This window comes from Macrotis lagotis, chromosome 3, assembly GCF_037893015.1.
Source record: "Macrotis lagotis isolate mMagLag1 chromosome 3, bilby.v1.9.chrom.fasta, whole genome shotgun sequence".
Lineage (NCBI taxonomy): Eukaryota > Metazoa > Chordata > Mammalia > Peramelemorphia > Peramelidae > Macrotis > Macrotis lagotis.
Window position 1 is genome coordinate 81,566,433 of NC_133660.1, and position 17,587 is coordinate 81,584,019.

A 17,587-nucleotide genomic window follows, 5' to 3' on the forward strand; every position below is an offset into this window, starting at 1 on the left:
AAAAGAACTGCTATGAATATTTTGTAACATTTGAGATTTTTCCCATTTTTTTATCATTCCTTCTGGATAGGAGTCAGGTATGGGTGGGTTAAAGGGTATGATCAGTTTTATTGCTTTTTGGGCATAGTTCCATATTGTTCTCCAGAATGGTTAGATCAGTTCATGACTCCACCAACAATGCATTAATGTCCAATCCTCCTACAACCTCTTCAACATTGATTGTTTTCCCTTTTTGTCATCTTAGCCCATCCAATACAGGTGTGAGGTGAAATCTCATAATTGTTTTAATTTACATTTCTCTAATCAGTAATGATTTGGAACATTTTTTCATGATTACATATAGCTTTAATTTCTTCATTTGAAAACTGTGTGTTCATAGCCTTTGACCATTTATCATTTGGGGAATGACTTGTAACATTATAAATGTGATGTAATTCTCTTATTTATTTTAGAAATGAGACCTTTATTAGGACCCCTGGCTGTGAAAATTGTTTTGCAGCTTTCTGTTTTTCTTCTAATTTTGGCAGCATTGGTTTTATTACTGCAAAGACTTTTTTAATTTAACAGTCAAAATCATCCCATTTTGCAGTTTATAATGTATTCTATTTCTTGCTTGGTCATTGTTTGATATATTTCTAAGCCAAATTCTGTATGTGTGGGAATGTGTTCAATCCTTTGTTTTAGATACAAATGAACTTCATCTAATCGCTGTTCTTCCAACCCTTCCTTCATATTTGTATAGTCTTCTTGCACTTTACTTATGAGAAATATCAAGTTCCAACCCCCATTCTCTCCTTTTGCCTTTAATCTCTCTTCTCTTTCCCCCCACAAAAGTCCTCAAAACTGAAACAGTACATCTGCAGAATTTTTGTTCTTATTTATCTCCTTAAGCATGCATTAAAGATTTTTAAGATTTGAAGGAATATTTGTTCTTCACCCCCATTAGAATGTTAGTGCTATGTCATCATATAGCTCCTTCCAATTGCCCCACCCCAAAATTTATTTTTTTTCAGTTTTTTCCTAGACTTTTGGCTTTATAAATCAAGGGTCCTGTTGTCTTTTTTGTTATAAAATCTTAAAAGTTCTCTTCCATTAAAGATCTATTTTTTTTTCTCTGTAGGATTTTCCTGTAGGACTAGTGTTTCAGGGTAGGTCATTCTTGATTGTAAGTCTGTCTTTTGATTTTTGAAAGTCATTTTAAGATTTCTCAGTTTTAAGAGAAGTTTTCAAGTTTTAAGTGATAGTGTAATGTAGCTGATGCAACTCCATAAATGGCTTACCAGAATTCTTTCATTGCACTATAGGTAAGTACTCTTTCCAGCAGCCTATAGCTCTATAGAACCTGCATTCCCACCACTTTTTCAGTCACAAATAGCTGCCTGATACCATGGCCAAACCTATATGGATAGTGATAATCTACTTGAACTAATTAATTAAAGATAAACATGCTTCTCTCTGCCTCTTGTAATACTGAACTGTCCTGATTGTCATTGTCCAAACACCATTCTCAGTTTCCTACTGACTGATTGCCATCCCCTTTAACTCAACCCCACTCCAACCATTCACTGTAAAGTTACTCACCCCTTCTACTCTTCTCTCTGGAGTCGTTTGTTCCGTAGGTAACAAACTAGATTTCATACTGGACCATGTCCTTTCTTGCTCTTTCTTCTAGTAGTCACTGACATCTGCTTGTATTTTCACTCATACCCCTCAACTCACTGGTGGAGGTGGGTGAATTATTGGATCACTTCTTGTTTCCATTGTCATTTACAAGTTCTTCTACCACCATCACTAAGTAAACTCCTCTCCTTTTAGGAGATCCATACTTATCACCCAGTAAAGATTCTGTTGTCTATAGAACCCTAGGATATTTTCCTGCCTTTAAAAAACAATTTTTCTTTTTTTATTAAATGTTTCTCAATGACATTTTTTAAATCAACATTTATTTTTTTTAAAATTTTGAACTCCAAAGTGTATCCCTCTTGCCCCTCCTCACCTCTTGAAAAGGCAAGCAATATGATATCAACATATGAAATCATGAAAAACATATTTCCATATTAGACATATGGCAAAAGAAAACACACACACAAAATAAAGTGGAAAAAAGTACTTTAATCTATACTCAGAGTTAATCAGTTCTCTATTATTTTACCTGTATTTTTCATCATAAGTCCTTTGGAATTGCCTTGATCAGAAAAGCTAAGTCTTTCACAGCTGATCATTCCTACAATATTGCTGTCACTGTATACAATGTTCTTGTTCTTTCACTTCATTTGCATCAATTCATTTCCAGGTTTTTCTGAAATCTTCCTGCTCATCACTTCTTATAAAACAATAGTACTCCATTACTTCATATACCACAACTAGTTCAGTCATTCCATAATTGGTGAACTCCCCCTCAATTTCATAAAGAGCTACTATAAATATTTTTGCACAAATAATTTCTTTTCCTGTTTATTTTTTGGGAGATAAAGAATTAGTAGTGGAATCATTGGGTCAAAAGGTAGGGATATAGACAGTTTTAGAGCTCATTGGGTGTAGTTTCAAATTGTTCTTCAGAATGGTTGGACTAGTTAACAACTCCACCAATAGTGCAATAGTGTTTCACTTTTTTTAAAATCCCATCAACATTTGACATTTTCCTTTTCTATTATAATATCTAACCTTATAGGTGTAAGATGGTATCTCAGTTGTTTTAATTTTTTCCTCTAATCAAGAGTGATTTAGAGCATTTTCATTTTTTTTCTTATCTTGAATTTATTTTTCTGAAAGTTTCCTGTTCATATCACTAATCATTTATCAATTGAGAATGGCTTATACTTTTACAAATTGGCTCAGTTTCTTATATATTTGAGAATTGAGGTCTTTATCAGAGAAAATTGTTGTAAATCCCTCTCCCCCCCCCAATTTTGGTTGCATTTGTTTTGTTTGCGCAAAAGCATTTTAATTTCTCATTTTACTTTTCATGATCCTCTGTTTCTTGTTTGGTCATAAATTCTTAACTTATCCATGGATCTGATAGGTTCATTTTTCCATGCTCCCTTAATTTACTTATGATATCATTCTTATGTCTTAATCATTTATCCATTTTGACCTTATTTTGTTTGTATGGTATGAGGTGTTAGTCTATGCTTACAGTCTGATTTCTGCCAGACTGCTTTCCAGTTTTCCTAGCAATTTTTATAAAATGTTGAGTTCTGGCCCCCCAAACATGGATTTTTATATTTATCAAGTTTTAGTTTACTATGGTCATTTGCTACTATGCATTGAATGCCTAACGTATTCCACTGATTGACCTCTCTTATTTCTTAGCCAATACCAGATTGTAGTTCAAAAATCTAGTACTAATAGACTGTGTTCCTTCACATTTTTAAAAATTGATTCCCTTTATATTCTTGATCTTTTGTTCTTACAGATAAATTTTGATATTTATATAGTCAAGTATATTTATAGTTTTCTTAATATTGAACCAACCTTACTTTCCTGGTATAAATCCCACCTGATCCTAGTATATGATTTTGTGATATATTGTTATGATCTCCTTGCTAATAGTTTTATTAAAAACTTTGTCTTGATATTTGTTAGGGAAATTGGTCTATAATTTTCTTTCTCCATTTTTTTTACTCTCCTTAATTAAGTATCAAAACTATGTTTGTGACTTGTCTTCCTTTGGGAAATTCTCCTGCTCTTGGGGAATGTCATTACCCAAATAAACTCTTCTGGCCCTATACCATTTCTTATGCTTATATCCTGATGACTCATCTTCTTCTGGGAAGGCAACCAGCTCTGGGGAGAGTGAGATCCCCTAAATAACCTCATGGCACTATACCTCTCTTTATGCTGTGTATTCACCTATTCTGCTACTGCTAATCCCCTTATTGGATTAATAACCTCTAACTGATTCAGCTGTCTGTAATCTTTCTTAACTTCTGCTAACCACATCAATACCTAAATAAATCCCTTTTTTTGTCCCTTAAAAATAAAAAAAACACCCCAAACTATATTTGTGGCACAAAAGAAATTGGGTAGGACTCCTTTCTTGACTAATTTTTCATATAATTTATATAATATTGGGATTAATTGTTCCCTAAATATCTGGTAGAATTCATCTATAAATCTATTTGGTTTGGGTTTTTTTTTTCTTTAGGAGACTCACTGATGATGGCTTGTTCAATTTCTTTTTCTAAAATATGGTTATTGAGGTATTTTATTTCGTCTTCTGCTTATCTGGGCAATTTACATTTTTATAACCATTCATTTTACTTACATTGTCATTTTTACTGGAACAGAATTGGGCAAAATAACTTCTAATAATTGCTTTGATTTCATCTTCATTGATAGGCATTCTTCCTTTTTCATTGAGTTCAGTGTGTTTTTCTCCTCCCCAATTCCAGCCCTCACTTATACTTGGGAACTTCAGTATACATGCCAATTCTACTTCAAATACCCTAACTTCCCAATGTCACCACCTTACCCAACAGTAGACTTACAGTCATTGTCATTTCTTTGATCTAGATATCACCCACAAGTATTCCATATCTAATCATAATCAGTTGTCATTCCATCTCTCCTTTGCTTTGAAGTTCCAAACTCTGTTTTCATCCTCATTCAATTCCAAAATTCCCTCAATTCGTTCCCAGACCATCATATGCTTGCACTAACTACTCTCTTCCTATCTTAACTTCTTGGTGAGCCAGTTCAATTCTACAGTTTTCTGAATCACTTTTTATCTTTATCCTATTGAAGATCTTGCCTTCCAAAACCCAGCCTTGCATTATTCCCATCATCTTTTGCTTTTGTTCCTAATCATGTGCTTCTGAATAAAGATGCTAACCTTGTCCACTATAATTTTATGCTGTATAATCACAATTAGACTTTTAGCCCTTCTTTTTAGCCCTCCCCTTTTAGCCCACCCCATTTAGGGGCCTTTTGAAACCTTTTCTCAAAACTCCTACAACTTGCCCTTCTTCTCACTTTCTAAGTGAGAACCTGACCTCATATTTCACTGAAAAAAATTGAGGTCATTTTTAAGAGCTCCCTCATCTCCCCTGTTTCTCATTTCATATCACTCAAAAACCTTCTGTAACTGTCTTCTCCTTTGCTCCTCTCTCTACCTGAAGAGGTGTCTTTTTTCATACCAATACAAATTCTACATATACAAGTGATTTCATTCCATCTCATCTTCTCAAGCAGAATTCCCCATTATCATTCCCATTCTCACTTTTATTGCTTCCCATCTACTGACTGTTTCCGTACTGCCTACAAACATACTTATGTCTCCCCATCCTTAAAATTCATCTATTCATTTATTGATCTACCCATTCTTACTTACCATATTTCCCCATGTGTAAGACACACTTTAATTTTAGGGCCTGAAATTTGAAAAAAATGTATTACATAAAGTTATTGAAATTTATTCATCATAAAATTCAAGAACCTTCTCATAGCTTTCAAGGCATCTTCTGGGCAAGTCTGGTGCATGGACACATGTTTAGTCCATTCTGTTTCATGAACCTGAAGCACCAATCTTGCCCTCCTTTGAAATAGGTCACTTCTTTTTCATCAGTAATTCTTCTTGATTCATGCTGAACCTTCTTTGTGGAAACAGGAATTCCAATTGCCATTTGTTCTTCAATCCATATCTTAATTCCCTCTCTAAATCAGACCATTTTGCTGACTTGCTTCTCATGGTCTTCTTCTGCTGGGACATTTTCAGGAGGTTTTCTTTTTCACATAGCCAGTCTTGGATTGTTTTCTCAGTTAAAAGAGGACAAAACTGACATTCAGCCGCACAATTTCCATTCATTTATACAAACTGAATCACTTTGAAGACTGTGGCAAAATATGACTTAATATACCAGTAACAAATGTGAAACAATGAGCACAAAAACAATAAGCACGAAAAAACGGGAAATGCAAGTAAAAAGATCTACAACTACTGTAGAAGGCACTCCCAGTTTTTAGACCTCAAATATTTTGGAAAAGGATGCATCTCGTACATGGGGAAATAGGGTGCTTCCACTTATTTCTTTCTGACTTTCTTTCATCATATCTATCATCGGGCTTCTTACTTCTTGTTCTTTTGAAGCTCTTCTCTCCAAAATTACTAATGATCTTTAAATTGCCAAAAATAATAACTTTCCCAGTCCTCATCCTTCTTTGACCTCTTTGCAAACTTTGGCACTATCTTTTTTTCTCTAGATATCTTTTCTCTCTACATTTTCATGAGACTACTCTTTTCTGGTTTTTTCCTACCTGTCTGAACACTTTGCTCTTTGCTGGTTCTTCACCTATTGCTTCACCTATTTGCAGGTTCTCAAAGACTGTCTTGAATCCTCTTCTTTCCATGAAGTATTTTACTTTCTGATATCATCAGCTCCCAGTTTCAATTATCTCTCAAATCTTGACTAGCCTTAACTCCTTTCCCAACCTCCAAGTTCAGATCTCCAAATGCCTTTTAGACATCTAGAACTTTAGGCAACTAGAACTATCTAGTAGAATGTTAAATTCATCATGCCTTAAACTAAACTTATTATATTTCTCCCAAACACAAGAAAAGTTAGTTTTCAGATGAAATCAAAAGCTATTTGTGTAAAAATGTTCTAAATCATTCTTGTTTAGAGAAATGCAAGTTTAAGCAGTTCTGAGGTACCAGCTCACACCTATCAGAATAGCTAATATGACAGAAGAGGAAAATGACAAATGTTGGAGGGAATTGGGACCCTAATGTACTGTTGGAGGAATTGTAAATTGATCCAACCATTCTGGAAAGCAATTTGGAATCATGCCCAAAGGGCTATAAAACAGTGTATACTCTTTGACCCAGTAATACTATTACTATGTCTATATCCCAAAAAGATTTTTTAAAAAAGGAAAAAGGCTTGTATATATAAAAATATTTATATCTGCTTTTTTTGTGGTGGCAGAGAATAGGAAATTGAGGGGATGACCATCTACTGGAGAATGGCTCAACAAGTTGTGGCATATGATTGTAAAGAAATACTGTTATTCTATAAGAAAAGTTGAGTAGTATGTTTTCAAAAAAACCTGAGAAGACTTATATGAACTGATACAAAGAGCAGTGAGAAGAACCCAGAGAACATTGCTCATAGTAGCAATGATATAGCAATTAGCTATTTTCAGCAATACAAAGATCCAAGACAATTCTGAAGGCTTTATGATGAAAAATGCTATCCAGCTCCAGGGAAAGACCCGATAGAATCTGAATGTAAATGGAAGAATACCGTTTTTTACTTTACTTTTTTGGTGGGTCTTTTCTTTTATACTATCTTCTATTTATCCTGATTATATTTTATTTGTACATAATTATTTAAATGTCTCCCTCATTAGATTGGGAGCTCCTTGAGAGGAAGGACTGGGTTTTTTGTCTTTCTTCATATGCCCAGTGCCTCTTACATAGTAGATGCTTTAAAAAAAATGCTAATTAACTGACTGGTCCTGACTGGTCCCTTGATACTTTAACTGCTCCTTTCTGGATTCTTTCAAAAGTTTGGGGTTTTTTTAAATGTTTTTTTTTTAAACCTGGATTTTCTCTGTGACATTCCTAGAATGTTTTTTTTCTTTCTGGGCTTCTTTTAAGGGTTTTTTTTTTTTTTTTTGGTAAATACTCACTTTGCCGTCTGATTCTAATAAATCTGGTAGTTTAGTCTCTACTAATTTGTAAATAATCTCCCTTTGATCTTGTTTTTTGATAGTAGGTCTCTTATGCTTTCTTTTTTTTATTATTTATTATTATTTACATTTTCCTCTTAGCTCTGAAGTCATTGGTTTTTTAGGGTTTTTTTTTAAGTTTTTGCAAGGCAAACGAGATTAAGTGGCTTGCCCAAGGCCACACAACTAGGTAATTATCAAGTGTCTGAGGCCAGATTTGAACCCAGGTACTCCTGACTCCAGGGCCAGTGCTTTATCCACTATGCCACCTAGCCGCCCCTTTGTTTTTAGTTTTCACAAGGCAATAGGGTTAAGTGGCTTGCCCAAGGTCACACAGCTAGGTAATTATTAAGTGTCTGAGGCCAGATTTGAACTCCTGACTCCAGGGCTGGTGCTCTATCCACTGCGCCACTTTAGCCACCCCTTCTAGTTTTCAGGATTTCCATTAGTTAGACTTAACAGTTTCTTTTTTTAAATTGTATATTCTTCAAACAGTTCTTTCTTTAAAATCATTTACTTTTTTTTAGCTTTTGCTTTTATCTAGTCCTTGTTGAAAGTCCAATTTTTCTTTTCAGTTTGTTCTTATAATTGTTATGGAATCATATTCTATTGAGGGAAGAGGGAATGCAATTCTTTAATTTGTAGTAACTTTTTTAGTAGTTATTTTCTAAACAATTTACTCATCATCTAGCTTTAGTTTCTGAATTTTATCATTTTGCCAGGACTAAGTCCTATCTCCTGCTGCATTTTGGGATAGTATGACTGTTTGGCTTATTCCTATCTTTTTTTTTTTTAATTTCTATCTCCCAGGCTCTTGAAGTCAGAGCACTGGGTCATTCAGGGTCCTATCTTGCATTTCATGATAATATGCTTTATCTCAGACCCCCCTGGTCTGGAATGTCCTAACCTGACCATTATTATGCTGCACATTGGTTTTGACAGACCCTATGAAGCTCTCCAGTACTTCCGAGGTCTATACACTGGGGCTTTCTTGACTGATCCCTCCTCTGTGGCTACATTTGGACACTGTGCAGGCTATACTTGTCCCTAATCTGTCTTTGCTTGCATGTTTACCTATCCAGTGCTGGCTTTGATGGCAGTCCCTTTTCTGTTATATTTGTATATTTGGTATTTTCTACTGTATTTGGGCTTCTGACTGAGTTTTTGTTTAATTCTGGTGTTAAAGAAGTTGATTACTTTGATTTCTTGTGGAATTGCTTTGTCAATATTTGATCTAGTGAAAACTTTAGGGTTTTGCTGGAGAAATAATGTAGGAGTAGAGCAGTGTTTCTACCATTCAGGCATTTTGACTGTAATCCAAATGAAAGTTTTTAAAAGTTGGGGAAATTTGGAAATGTTTAAAAGAAGGGAAGGACCCAGTGAACAGGGAATGATTGAAAATTAGGGAGAGAGAGGTTGTTATTGAAAAAGCTTATAGCACAAAGGCAGACTTATTGTTCTCTATTTCCATTTCTAGACACACCTCACACTACCTCTTTCCATGACTAAATAATCTCTCTTCTATACTTTTCAATCCAACTTAAACATTTGTTGACTTCCTACTCTGTGTCAGGTCCCTAAGGGAACAAAGAGTTCCCTATGCCAATGAAAATATCTGATCCAAAAAAAATTTTTTTAAATAAAAAAAATGTTCAAAGCATAGAGTCAGGTACCAAGGATACAATAATTTTTTTTTAAAAACCAGTTCCTTCCCACAAGAAGTTAAGTTTTTTATTAGGGATATACACAATGTGTACTTACATAAGTAAATACTAAGATTTTTTTTTCATTTTAGTCCAAACCTGAGATATCATTTGTGTAAGAAATTCCTGTTAAGGAATCTTTTTTGCCAGCACAAAACAGATATAGCTTTGGGTGTTGGAGAAATGTCTGGGGTGCTGAAAGATTGAATACATTTTATTCAGGTTCACAGAGCCAGGGTAGAGACTTGGACCCTGGGTGTCTTGGCTCAAAGCCATCTCTCTATTCACTCTTCTATGCAGCCTTTCAAATACTAAGTGTATGCAAAACAGTTTAAAGACAATTTTTTAAGAGGCAGAAAACTCTCACACATGGAAAAAGCAGGAAAGATAGGAAGAAACATTTGAGCCTTGAAGGAAGATAGAAATGCTGTGAGTCAGAAGTAAAGAGAAAATGAGAGGTGCTTAGGGGATTAGTCAGTTAAGTGACTTGCCCTGAGTAACAGGGTCAGAGTGTATTAGAGCCAGGACTCATTCTCTGGTCTTCATGGCTTAGAGGTCAGTTTTCTATCCACTATGCTATATTGAAGCCTTGAGATATTATAACATAACATCCATATCATTCCCCCCAACTATGGATATTCTCTCATTTTTTCCCTCTACACAGTCTATAATCAACTCCCATTAATTTAACTAGTATCTTCATGCAGATGACACTCATTTATTCTGCTCAAATCTTCCCTCTGAGCTAAAGTCTAATTGTCAATTATCTGTCAGAAATTTCATACTGAATCTTAAACTAAATATCTCCAAACTAAACTCATTCTCTTTCTCAAACCCCTGCCCACCCTAACCCTCCCCTCTTCCAAACCTCTCTCTGTCTCTATCAAAGGCATAAATATCCTGTTTTCTAATCTTGAAATTATCCAGTATCCCTCATTCTTTCTCACCCCATATATTCCATCAGTTTCCATATCTTTCTATTCATATCTACCTTCACAACTTCTCTCTAATCCAATCCCTTCTTTCTACTCATAGAATTATCATCCTAATTCTGGGTCTTATGAGCTCTCATTTACATTATTGCAGCAGTCAGTCTCTTCCTACCTCAAGTGTCTCACTATTCTAGTCCATTCTACTACCTGCTCCCAAAGTAATTTTTCTGAAGCACAGATATGACCATGTGACTTTCCTGTTGCTTCTAGAATGAACTATAAATTCCTCCTCCCTGCATCTGTCTTACCTGCCTTCAACCTGTTCTACCAATCTCATTAGACATTATTCCTTCTCCTATATATACTCTCTAATCAAGTCAAAGGGGCATTCTCTCTGTACCTCACACAGCACATTCCTGTCAATATTTGATCACCAACTAGTGTATTAGAACAGTGTCATCATGAGCTAGTGGTTGTGTAATAATAAAGTCAAGAGTTATAAAGCTAAAAATCAGCTAAAATCTTAGCAAGGCAGTAGCTCCATGCTACCCTCTAGTGGTGTCTTGGTTCACTCTACCCTTTGTGAACTAAAACTCAAAACCAAAAAATCTGAGAGTTGGAAAAGACTCTGTTAGAGGTCATCACCTAGTTCTTCTCACTTAATGAAATAAACCTTTTTACAAAATGTCTCAACAAGCAGCTGCCCAGCACATACTTAAAGGTCTAAAATGACAAGAAATACAGTCTCTCTGTAACACTCTTTTACATTTATTGAACATAGTTGTGAAAAAGTTCTCTCTTAATTGAGCAGATATCTGTTTGAATTCTAGATTTTCTACTCATCAACCAGTGTAATCTTGGGCAAATAGCTTTGTTGTAGGTTCAGAATCCTTATCTTTAAAATATAAGAGCTTTTCCAATTCTAAAATTCTGTGACTTTAAATTGATTCTAGTTTTTAATTTGGGGGGCAATAAAAGCTCCTTTAGGGTAGGGACTTTTGTCTTTTTTATTTTGTATCTTCTCCAATCCTGTCATAGTGTCCTGTACCTGGTAGATAATTTTTTTTTTCAGTTCAACAAACACTAAAGTGTCTATTGTGTAGAAAATAAAGTGTTAAGTACTGAGAAAGAGAACTAGTTATTCCTTCTACATCTTGACTTTCCCCATCATGGTTTCGATATAACACAGGTGAGTATAAGAATATAATGGGTATTTTGGAGGTATTTTGTGGAAGCTGCAGATAATATAGGAATGCCAGCATTCGGAACAGAAAAAGTTTAGAAATTCAGAAATGCATAAAATGTATGTATAGTATTGTATAATATCTATCCAAGTTTTACAATAAGTTTCTATAAACACCCCATAAAAGAAAAAAAAAATCAAGACTTCTTCTCTAGCATCAAGGGAGGGCCAAAATTTTTTAAGTGGATTTTCTAGAACATGGGTGCACTGCACCTTTAATCCCTGAGATGTGGAACAAGTGTACAACATAGTTCTGTTCTTGAGAAATTTATAATCTAATGGGAGAAAGGCAACCATACAAATAATTACTATGAGGCTTGAAAGAGGAATGAGAAATGTTCTAAAGAAAGAATTAAGTAATGAACTAGGAGAAATTTGAGACTGGAGAGAAATGATTTTTATCGGATGTATGTATGTGTGTGGGGAGAGGAAAAGGAAGCAGTTACATAGGCCGATATTTTGAATTAGAGAGGAAAAAAGGGAAGAACATCAACAAATGGGAGAGGAAATTACATTCCATTGCAGTTGGTATGAGCATAGGTATGAAGATAAAAGAGAAAAATTAGAAGGGGGAGATTTGTGTAGTTTGATTAGAACACAAAATATTTTATGTAGTTGTATGAGCTAAGTTTGGACAGTGTAGATTGGTTTGTGGAGGGGATGTATGAATGAATAAGTAACTCTCTAGGCACACAAAAAAAAATGGAAGGAGGATTACTGATAAGGACTTATTGTCTTAAGTAGTTTGGTTGTTTTGCCATGAAAATAGTTATTCAGAATGTGAATGTCTCCATTAGACAAGGCAAGCTCCTTGAGGACAGGGACTGTTTCAATTTCATCATTGAATCCCCAGAGCTAGATTTTAATGGGAATATAGAAAATGTATTCTTAACAGTTTCAAGTGTGGCCTATAGAATAAGATATAAATTGTTTTCCTTTTTATTTGCTGTCTTGTTTTAATATGACATTTATTTTTGTGATCTGAAGTAAGAGTTATGGAAAATACTAGGCTATTCCTAATAGCTAGCACAATTAGGCATATAATGTCTTTATCACATCTGGATTGAAGGTAGATAATAGGACATTTGGTGGTGGTGGGATGAAATGAAATCCTTAACTAATATTTATATATCTGGTAGTAATGATAAGATAAAAATGACAAGTCTAAACTCATTTCTTGCAGGGTCATGGATGCTTATCTTACATACTTAAAAAATTTTATTTTTTGTCATTTATATAGAGTGGTATAATGTTAAACCAACAGTGGGAGAACTTGTTTATCATGGTGCCGAAAGGATCAGTGACCTTGCAAAATGTATCTTGTCCAAGGACAAATGTGTCCCTATACGAGGTAGACTTTAATTTTATTTTTTTGATAAAATATAACTTTTTATTTTACCTTTGGATCATTCAATTTATTTTTAAAAATATATTACCATAATACTATATAGGTCTAGATTTTTTCCTCAAAAATTTGGTTATTAATCCGTCAATAATATTTAAAAAGTAGGATTGAAATGTCTGATATATGCATCATATACTAAGATATAATCTAAGTCAAGTGTGTCAAGAAGAAGGTAAATTAGGATCCCTGTGGGTCACATATTGACTTTAAAAACGACATATTAACATTATCTATGTTGTATTTTTATTTTGTTAAATATTTTCCAGTTGCATTTTAATTTGTTTCTGACAGCACTCAAGAATTTTGGTTTACAAGTATATTTGACACCTCTGACCTAAATAAATGTCCTATTACTAATTGACTTATCTTCTGGACTTATTTTTTTAACCACACAGTTTCCTGGATCCCCATGAAATTCCCCTTAGCTTACCACTAGAAGTAGGAATTATCCAAATTCCAAGTCATGGGTGCTGACTCTTGTGAACTGGGGCAAGGGTTACTGAATAAATGGAATGGCCTGCATGAAGGACTGAGACAGGGCTCTAGTAATATTGTATGGCTTGAGTTGGTGCCAAAATAAGGAGAAAAAAACTGAGGATGGTGAAGAGAACAGTGTCTCAGCCTGGAACAATCTGTAGGGGGTTCAGGGGGAGTAGTGGGATAAGTTGAAAGAAGTGTGGGAACTGCCCCTTTTCTCTTTCCTTTGGTAGATGCCTGGAACTGAAGGAGGAAAAAGGAGAGGTAGAAACTATAAACCTTTTATTTCTTTTCTTTTCCTTTTTTTTGTAGGTAGGAGTAGGAAAGAGCTTTCCAGAGAACGTGTATTTTTTGAGACAATCATGAATATGATTCCTTCAAACCAATGTTTTAGACTGTGGAATAATAGCCTTCTTTGTAACAAGGCAGCTTAATCCTGCTTGTCTCTTTCTGAGTATTAACTGTTCCTGGAAGTTCCTTTTTTCCACCTTCTTTGTTTACTTCATTCATGTCACCTGCCTGATTTTCCTCTCCCCCTTCTTTAGTTTTCTCTTGCCCCAAAGCCCTATGAAATAATAGACTAGGAATATGTGGTCAGCATTAAGATGTACTGGGAAGGTAAAGTCAGAGTTGTTCAGAGCAGAAATACTATTAATGTCTTCTTATCTTTCAATCCTCTGTCAGAGATATGTCTTCTTTAAGTCAATTGAGAGAAGCCTGTGAAAGTGGTTGTAGTGGGGGGGGGTGACATTGGTCATGGCAGAGGGAGATCATTTCACATGTTGTAGGTCATCAGAAATGCTTTTAAATCTCAATTTGTTTGATTCTGGTTGACAAAACTAAATTTCTTCTATTTGGGATAAATGAATAAAGTGAACTCCCCCAGTAACTCATTTCAGCTCAGTGGTAACTTTGGAGCTTTGATATCATTATGTTTCAGGAATTTCTGCCCTCCTTTGGTACCTGAGATTATTTAGTTCTACTTGACACATAAAAAGGAAAAAAACAGCAGATTTACCAAACCTGCAACTAAGGGAGTAAAACCTGTAAAAATTTAACAAGTAATCCAGAATACATTGTAAAGTAAAGCCTTTACATTTCATTCCACTTTAAATTTTTTTTATTGTGTTATTCCTGATTTTTTAAAGTGCTTTTGATTGCTCACCTAATTCAGGGAGATTAGGGAAATAATAAAGCATTATAGTACATATTTTTCATTTGCCATAGACACCTTAAAATCAGGTTGAATCATGAACTGATCTGGGGTCTAAGCTGTCTGAGCCTACAGGTACATTATAGTTTTTTTTTTTTATTAGATTCCCAAATTAAACCATCCATATTTGCTAAGCCTTAAGATGTATACAGTTGTGGGACTATGGCTTTTTGAAGAAATACCTAAAAAATAACTGAGCCTTTTCTAAGTAGGAAGCAGGTGCCTCAAAATAAGAGATGACTAATTTTTAGATTCAGCCTAGGATTTGGCAGGTGAGTGATATCCAGTTTTTTCCAGTCTTAATATTTAAGGGTTCAGCCTTTCTGACCTCATTGGGATTTGTCATTTCCTTCTCCAGTTCATTTTACAGGTGAAGAAACTGAGGCAAACAGAGTGAAGTGATTTGCCCAGGGTCACACAGCTACTAAATGTCTGAGGCTAGATTTGAACTCAGATCTTCCTGAATATAGGCCTTGGCACTCTATCCTTTGGGCTACCCAGATGTCCTCAATGTTGTCATCTTTTTTTTTTCTTTTAATAATAACACTCAAATAGTCCAGTGGTTTTTAATTTTTTTTTCTTCTTAATCTGTTTTCCAAGTTAGTTGTTTTTGCTGTGAGATACTTTATCTTTTCTTATACTTTCTTTCAGTCTTTTGACTTTGTTTTTTGTTTTTGTTTTAGTTTTTGGTTTTGGTTTTTGCAAGGCAATGGGGTTAAGTGACTTGCCCAAGGTCACACAGCTATGTAATCATTAAGTATCTGAGGTCAAATTTGAATTCAGGTCCTCCTGCCTTCAGGGTTGGTGCTCTATCCACTTAGCCACCTAGCTGCCCCACTTGTGCCTTTATTTTAACAGTGTTTGTTACCTCACAGAGTCATTGGTTTTATGGAATCTTTTGAATTTTTAGGGGGTTTGTTGCTTGGGCAAAGTTTTGTATTTTTTGTGCCAAACTGTTAATTCCCCCTTTTTTCTTTCAAACATTCTCATTCTATTAAAAAAATTAACACATTAAAAACTCCAAAACTTTTGCTTCATCTTTCCCAAGAATTCTAGTTGAATTTGTGCCCATGCTCTGTTTTACTCTGAGATAAGGCTTGTAGATGTTCTGGAGTCATTCTCTGGATTTATATTTTTAAGGATCCTTGACACCCTAACATCTCATTATAGTGGGGAGTCTTTTTTGGTCCATTCTTTTAGCTTGCTTCCCAACTTCATATTGCATGCTAGGGCTGGGATTGGCAGTACTTCAGGAAGAAAGACCTGAACTGATCTTTCTTAAAGTGTGTTATTCTAGGAGGTTAGGATCAGGTGGGGGGACCTACAAGCTTTCAGTATTCCCAGAATAGTCTAATCCAGGAGAGAATCTGCTGCCCTTCCAGATCTGAATTTGACAAGTTCCTCACCTGGGTTTGGATTAGAGCAAAAGTAGAATGCTGCTAGACCCGACCCTTTCCAGACAGCTCAGAGAAGCAGGAATGTCAGTTCCCTTTTGGTTTGATATTCCTACCCCAGTCATCCCTCTGCATATTGAGCTGGACATTGGAAGTGAAATCCTGCTTTGCAGGGGAGATCTGAGAGCCCAATGCTTGTTGCTGCTGCTAGCTTCTGAACTTCTCACCTTCTCAGGACTGTCCAAGGACTTCCTAGCTGAGAATGCCACTGCAGGGCACTGATCCTCTTCTTATTCCTTGTATATGCAATCTGACACTGCACAGTGCACAACAAAGTTGCCAGTTGGTGCCTGTCCCTGTTGTAGTGCCCTAGATATTGGCATGAGCCTGGTACCACCCTCTTGCCCTGGTGTCTAGCCTCTCCTTGGATGCCAGTCCTCCACTCATAGTGTGTTCCCACTGTCCACAAACTACTTTGTTATCTTGTGTTGAGCTTAGTGAAACAAAAGACTAATTGTGACTTTTTTTTTTCCTGGATTTTTTTCATCAGAATTAAGTCTGGTACATTGTCTAGATCAGTTAGAGTTTGTAAAGAAGCTCTCACAGGCATTTATTGCTTCTTATCTCTCCAGCCTGAATCCACCTCTCCCAGACATTTTTTATAACCAGTTATTCCCAAAAGTCTGTTTCTCTCTTCTGAATCCTTTAACTTTGATAAAAATGATGAAAATATTATCTGTGACTCTAAGGTCTTCATTTTTGTGCCCCAGTTATTTTTTGCATTTTTAAAGCAGTGCTTTTAGGGGGTTTTGGCAATATCATTTATGTTCATATAATTCACCAGAATTGGGTAGTCATAAAATGTTTTGACAAATCAAATCTGCAACTAGTTTTTGGTATAAACATTTTTTAAAAAATACATTTGCTGTCAGGAAACCTGGGTAATCCTGGTCAAAGTCATATCAAAATTCTGAGCCTTTCTTCAGATGAAATGGGGGTGATAATAATACTACCTAATCCCACAGGATTATTGTGAGGTAATCACTTTGCAATCATTGAAGTACAAAAGAAAATTGAATGATTCATTTATATTTAGTCATTCATTAAATATTAATAAAGATTTTGTGGCAGATATTTGACTTTTGACGTACGTTTGTTTTTTAAAATTTTACAGAGAGTGATAGCAATGAGACCCAGGTTAGAGAAATTCACGTGAAACAAGTAGAGAAAGAGCCATTTGGAATCAATATTGATCTTCTCAAAAAATCTGGAAAAGAAACCTTGAATTAGAAGAAAATCCAATCAACTAGATGGATGTGTTGAAGCAATGTGTACAATAAATGATGGTTGCAGGCTAAAAGCCATATTTCTCTCTTTTTTTTTAATCAACTGAAATGAAATTTATTTAGATTAGTGGGTATTTGAGTTCCCCCATCCCTGTCTTCCATTGTCATGAATAATTGAGAGTGAAATATTATTCACCTTATTAAATGTTATCATTAGAATACTTGAGTCTGAAGTAGAAAGGAACTCTGAATTGGGAATCCTT

The 17,587-nt window shown here is 35.1% G+C and overlaps 1 protein-coding gene across 1 annotated transcript in view; it reads left to right on the forward strand.

The window, feature by feature from the left end:
- The window catches only part of LOC141517668 (spermatogenesis-associated protein 4-like), a 31,851-nt gene extending 14,508 nt beyond the window's left edge, over positions 1-17,343 (forward strand). The window contains exons 5-6 of the mRNA XM_074228934.1: positions 12,790-12,900; positions 17,213-17,343. Of these exons, the coding sequence (XP_074085035.1) occupies positions 12,790-12,900; positions 17,213-17,328 (227 nt within the window). The 3' untranslated portion in view covers positions 17,329-17,343. The remainder of the gene's footprint in view (positions 1-12,789; positions 12,901-17,212) is intronic.
- The last annotated feature ends 244 nt before the right edge of the window (positions 17,344-17,587 follow it).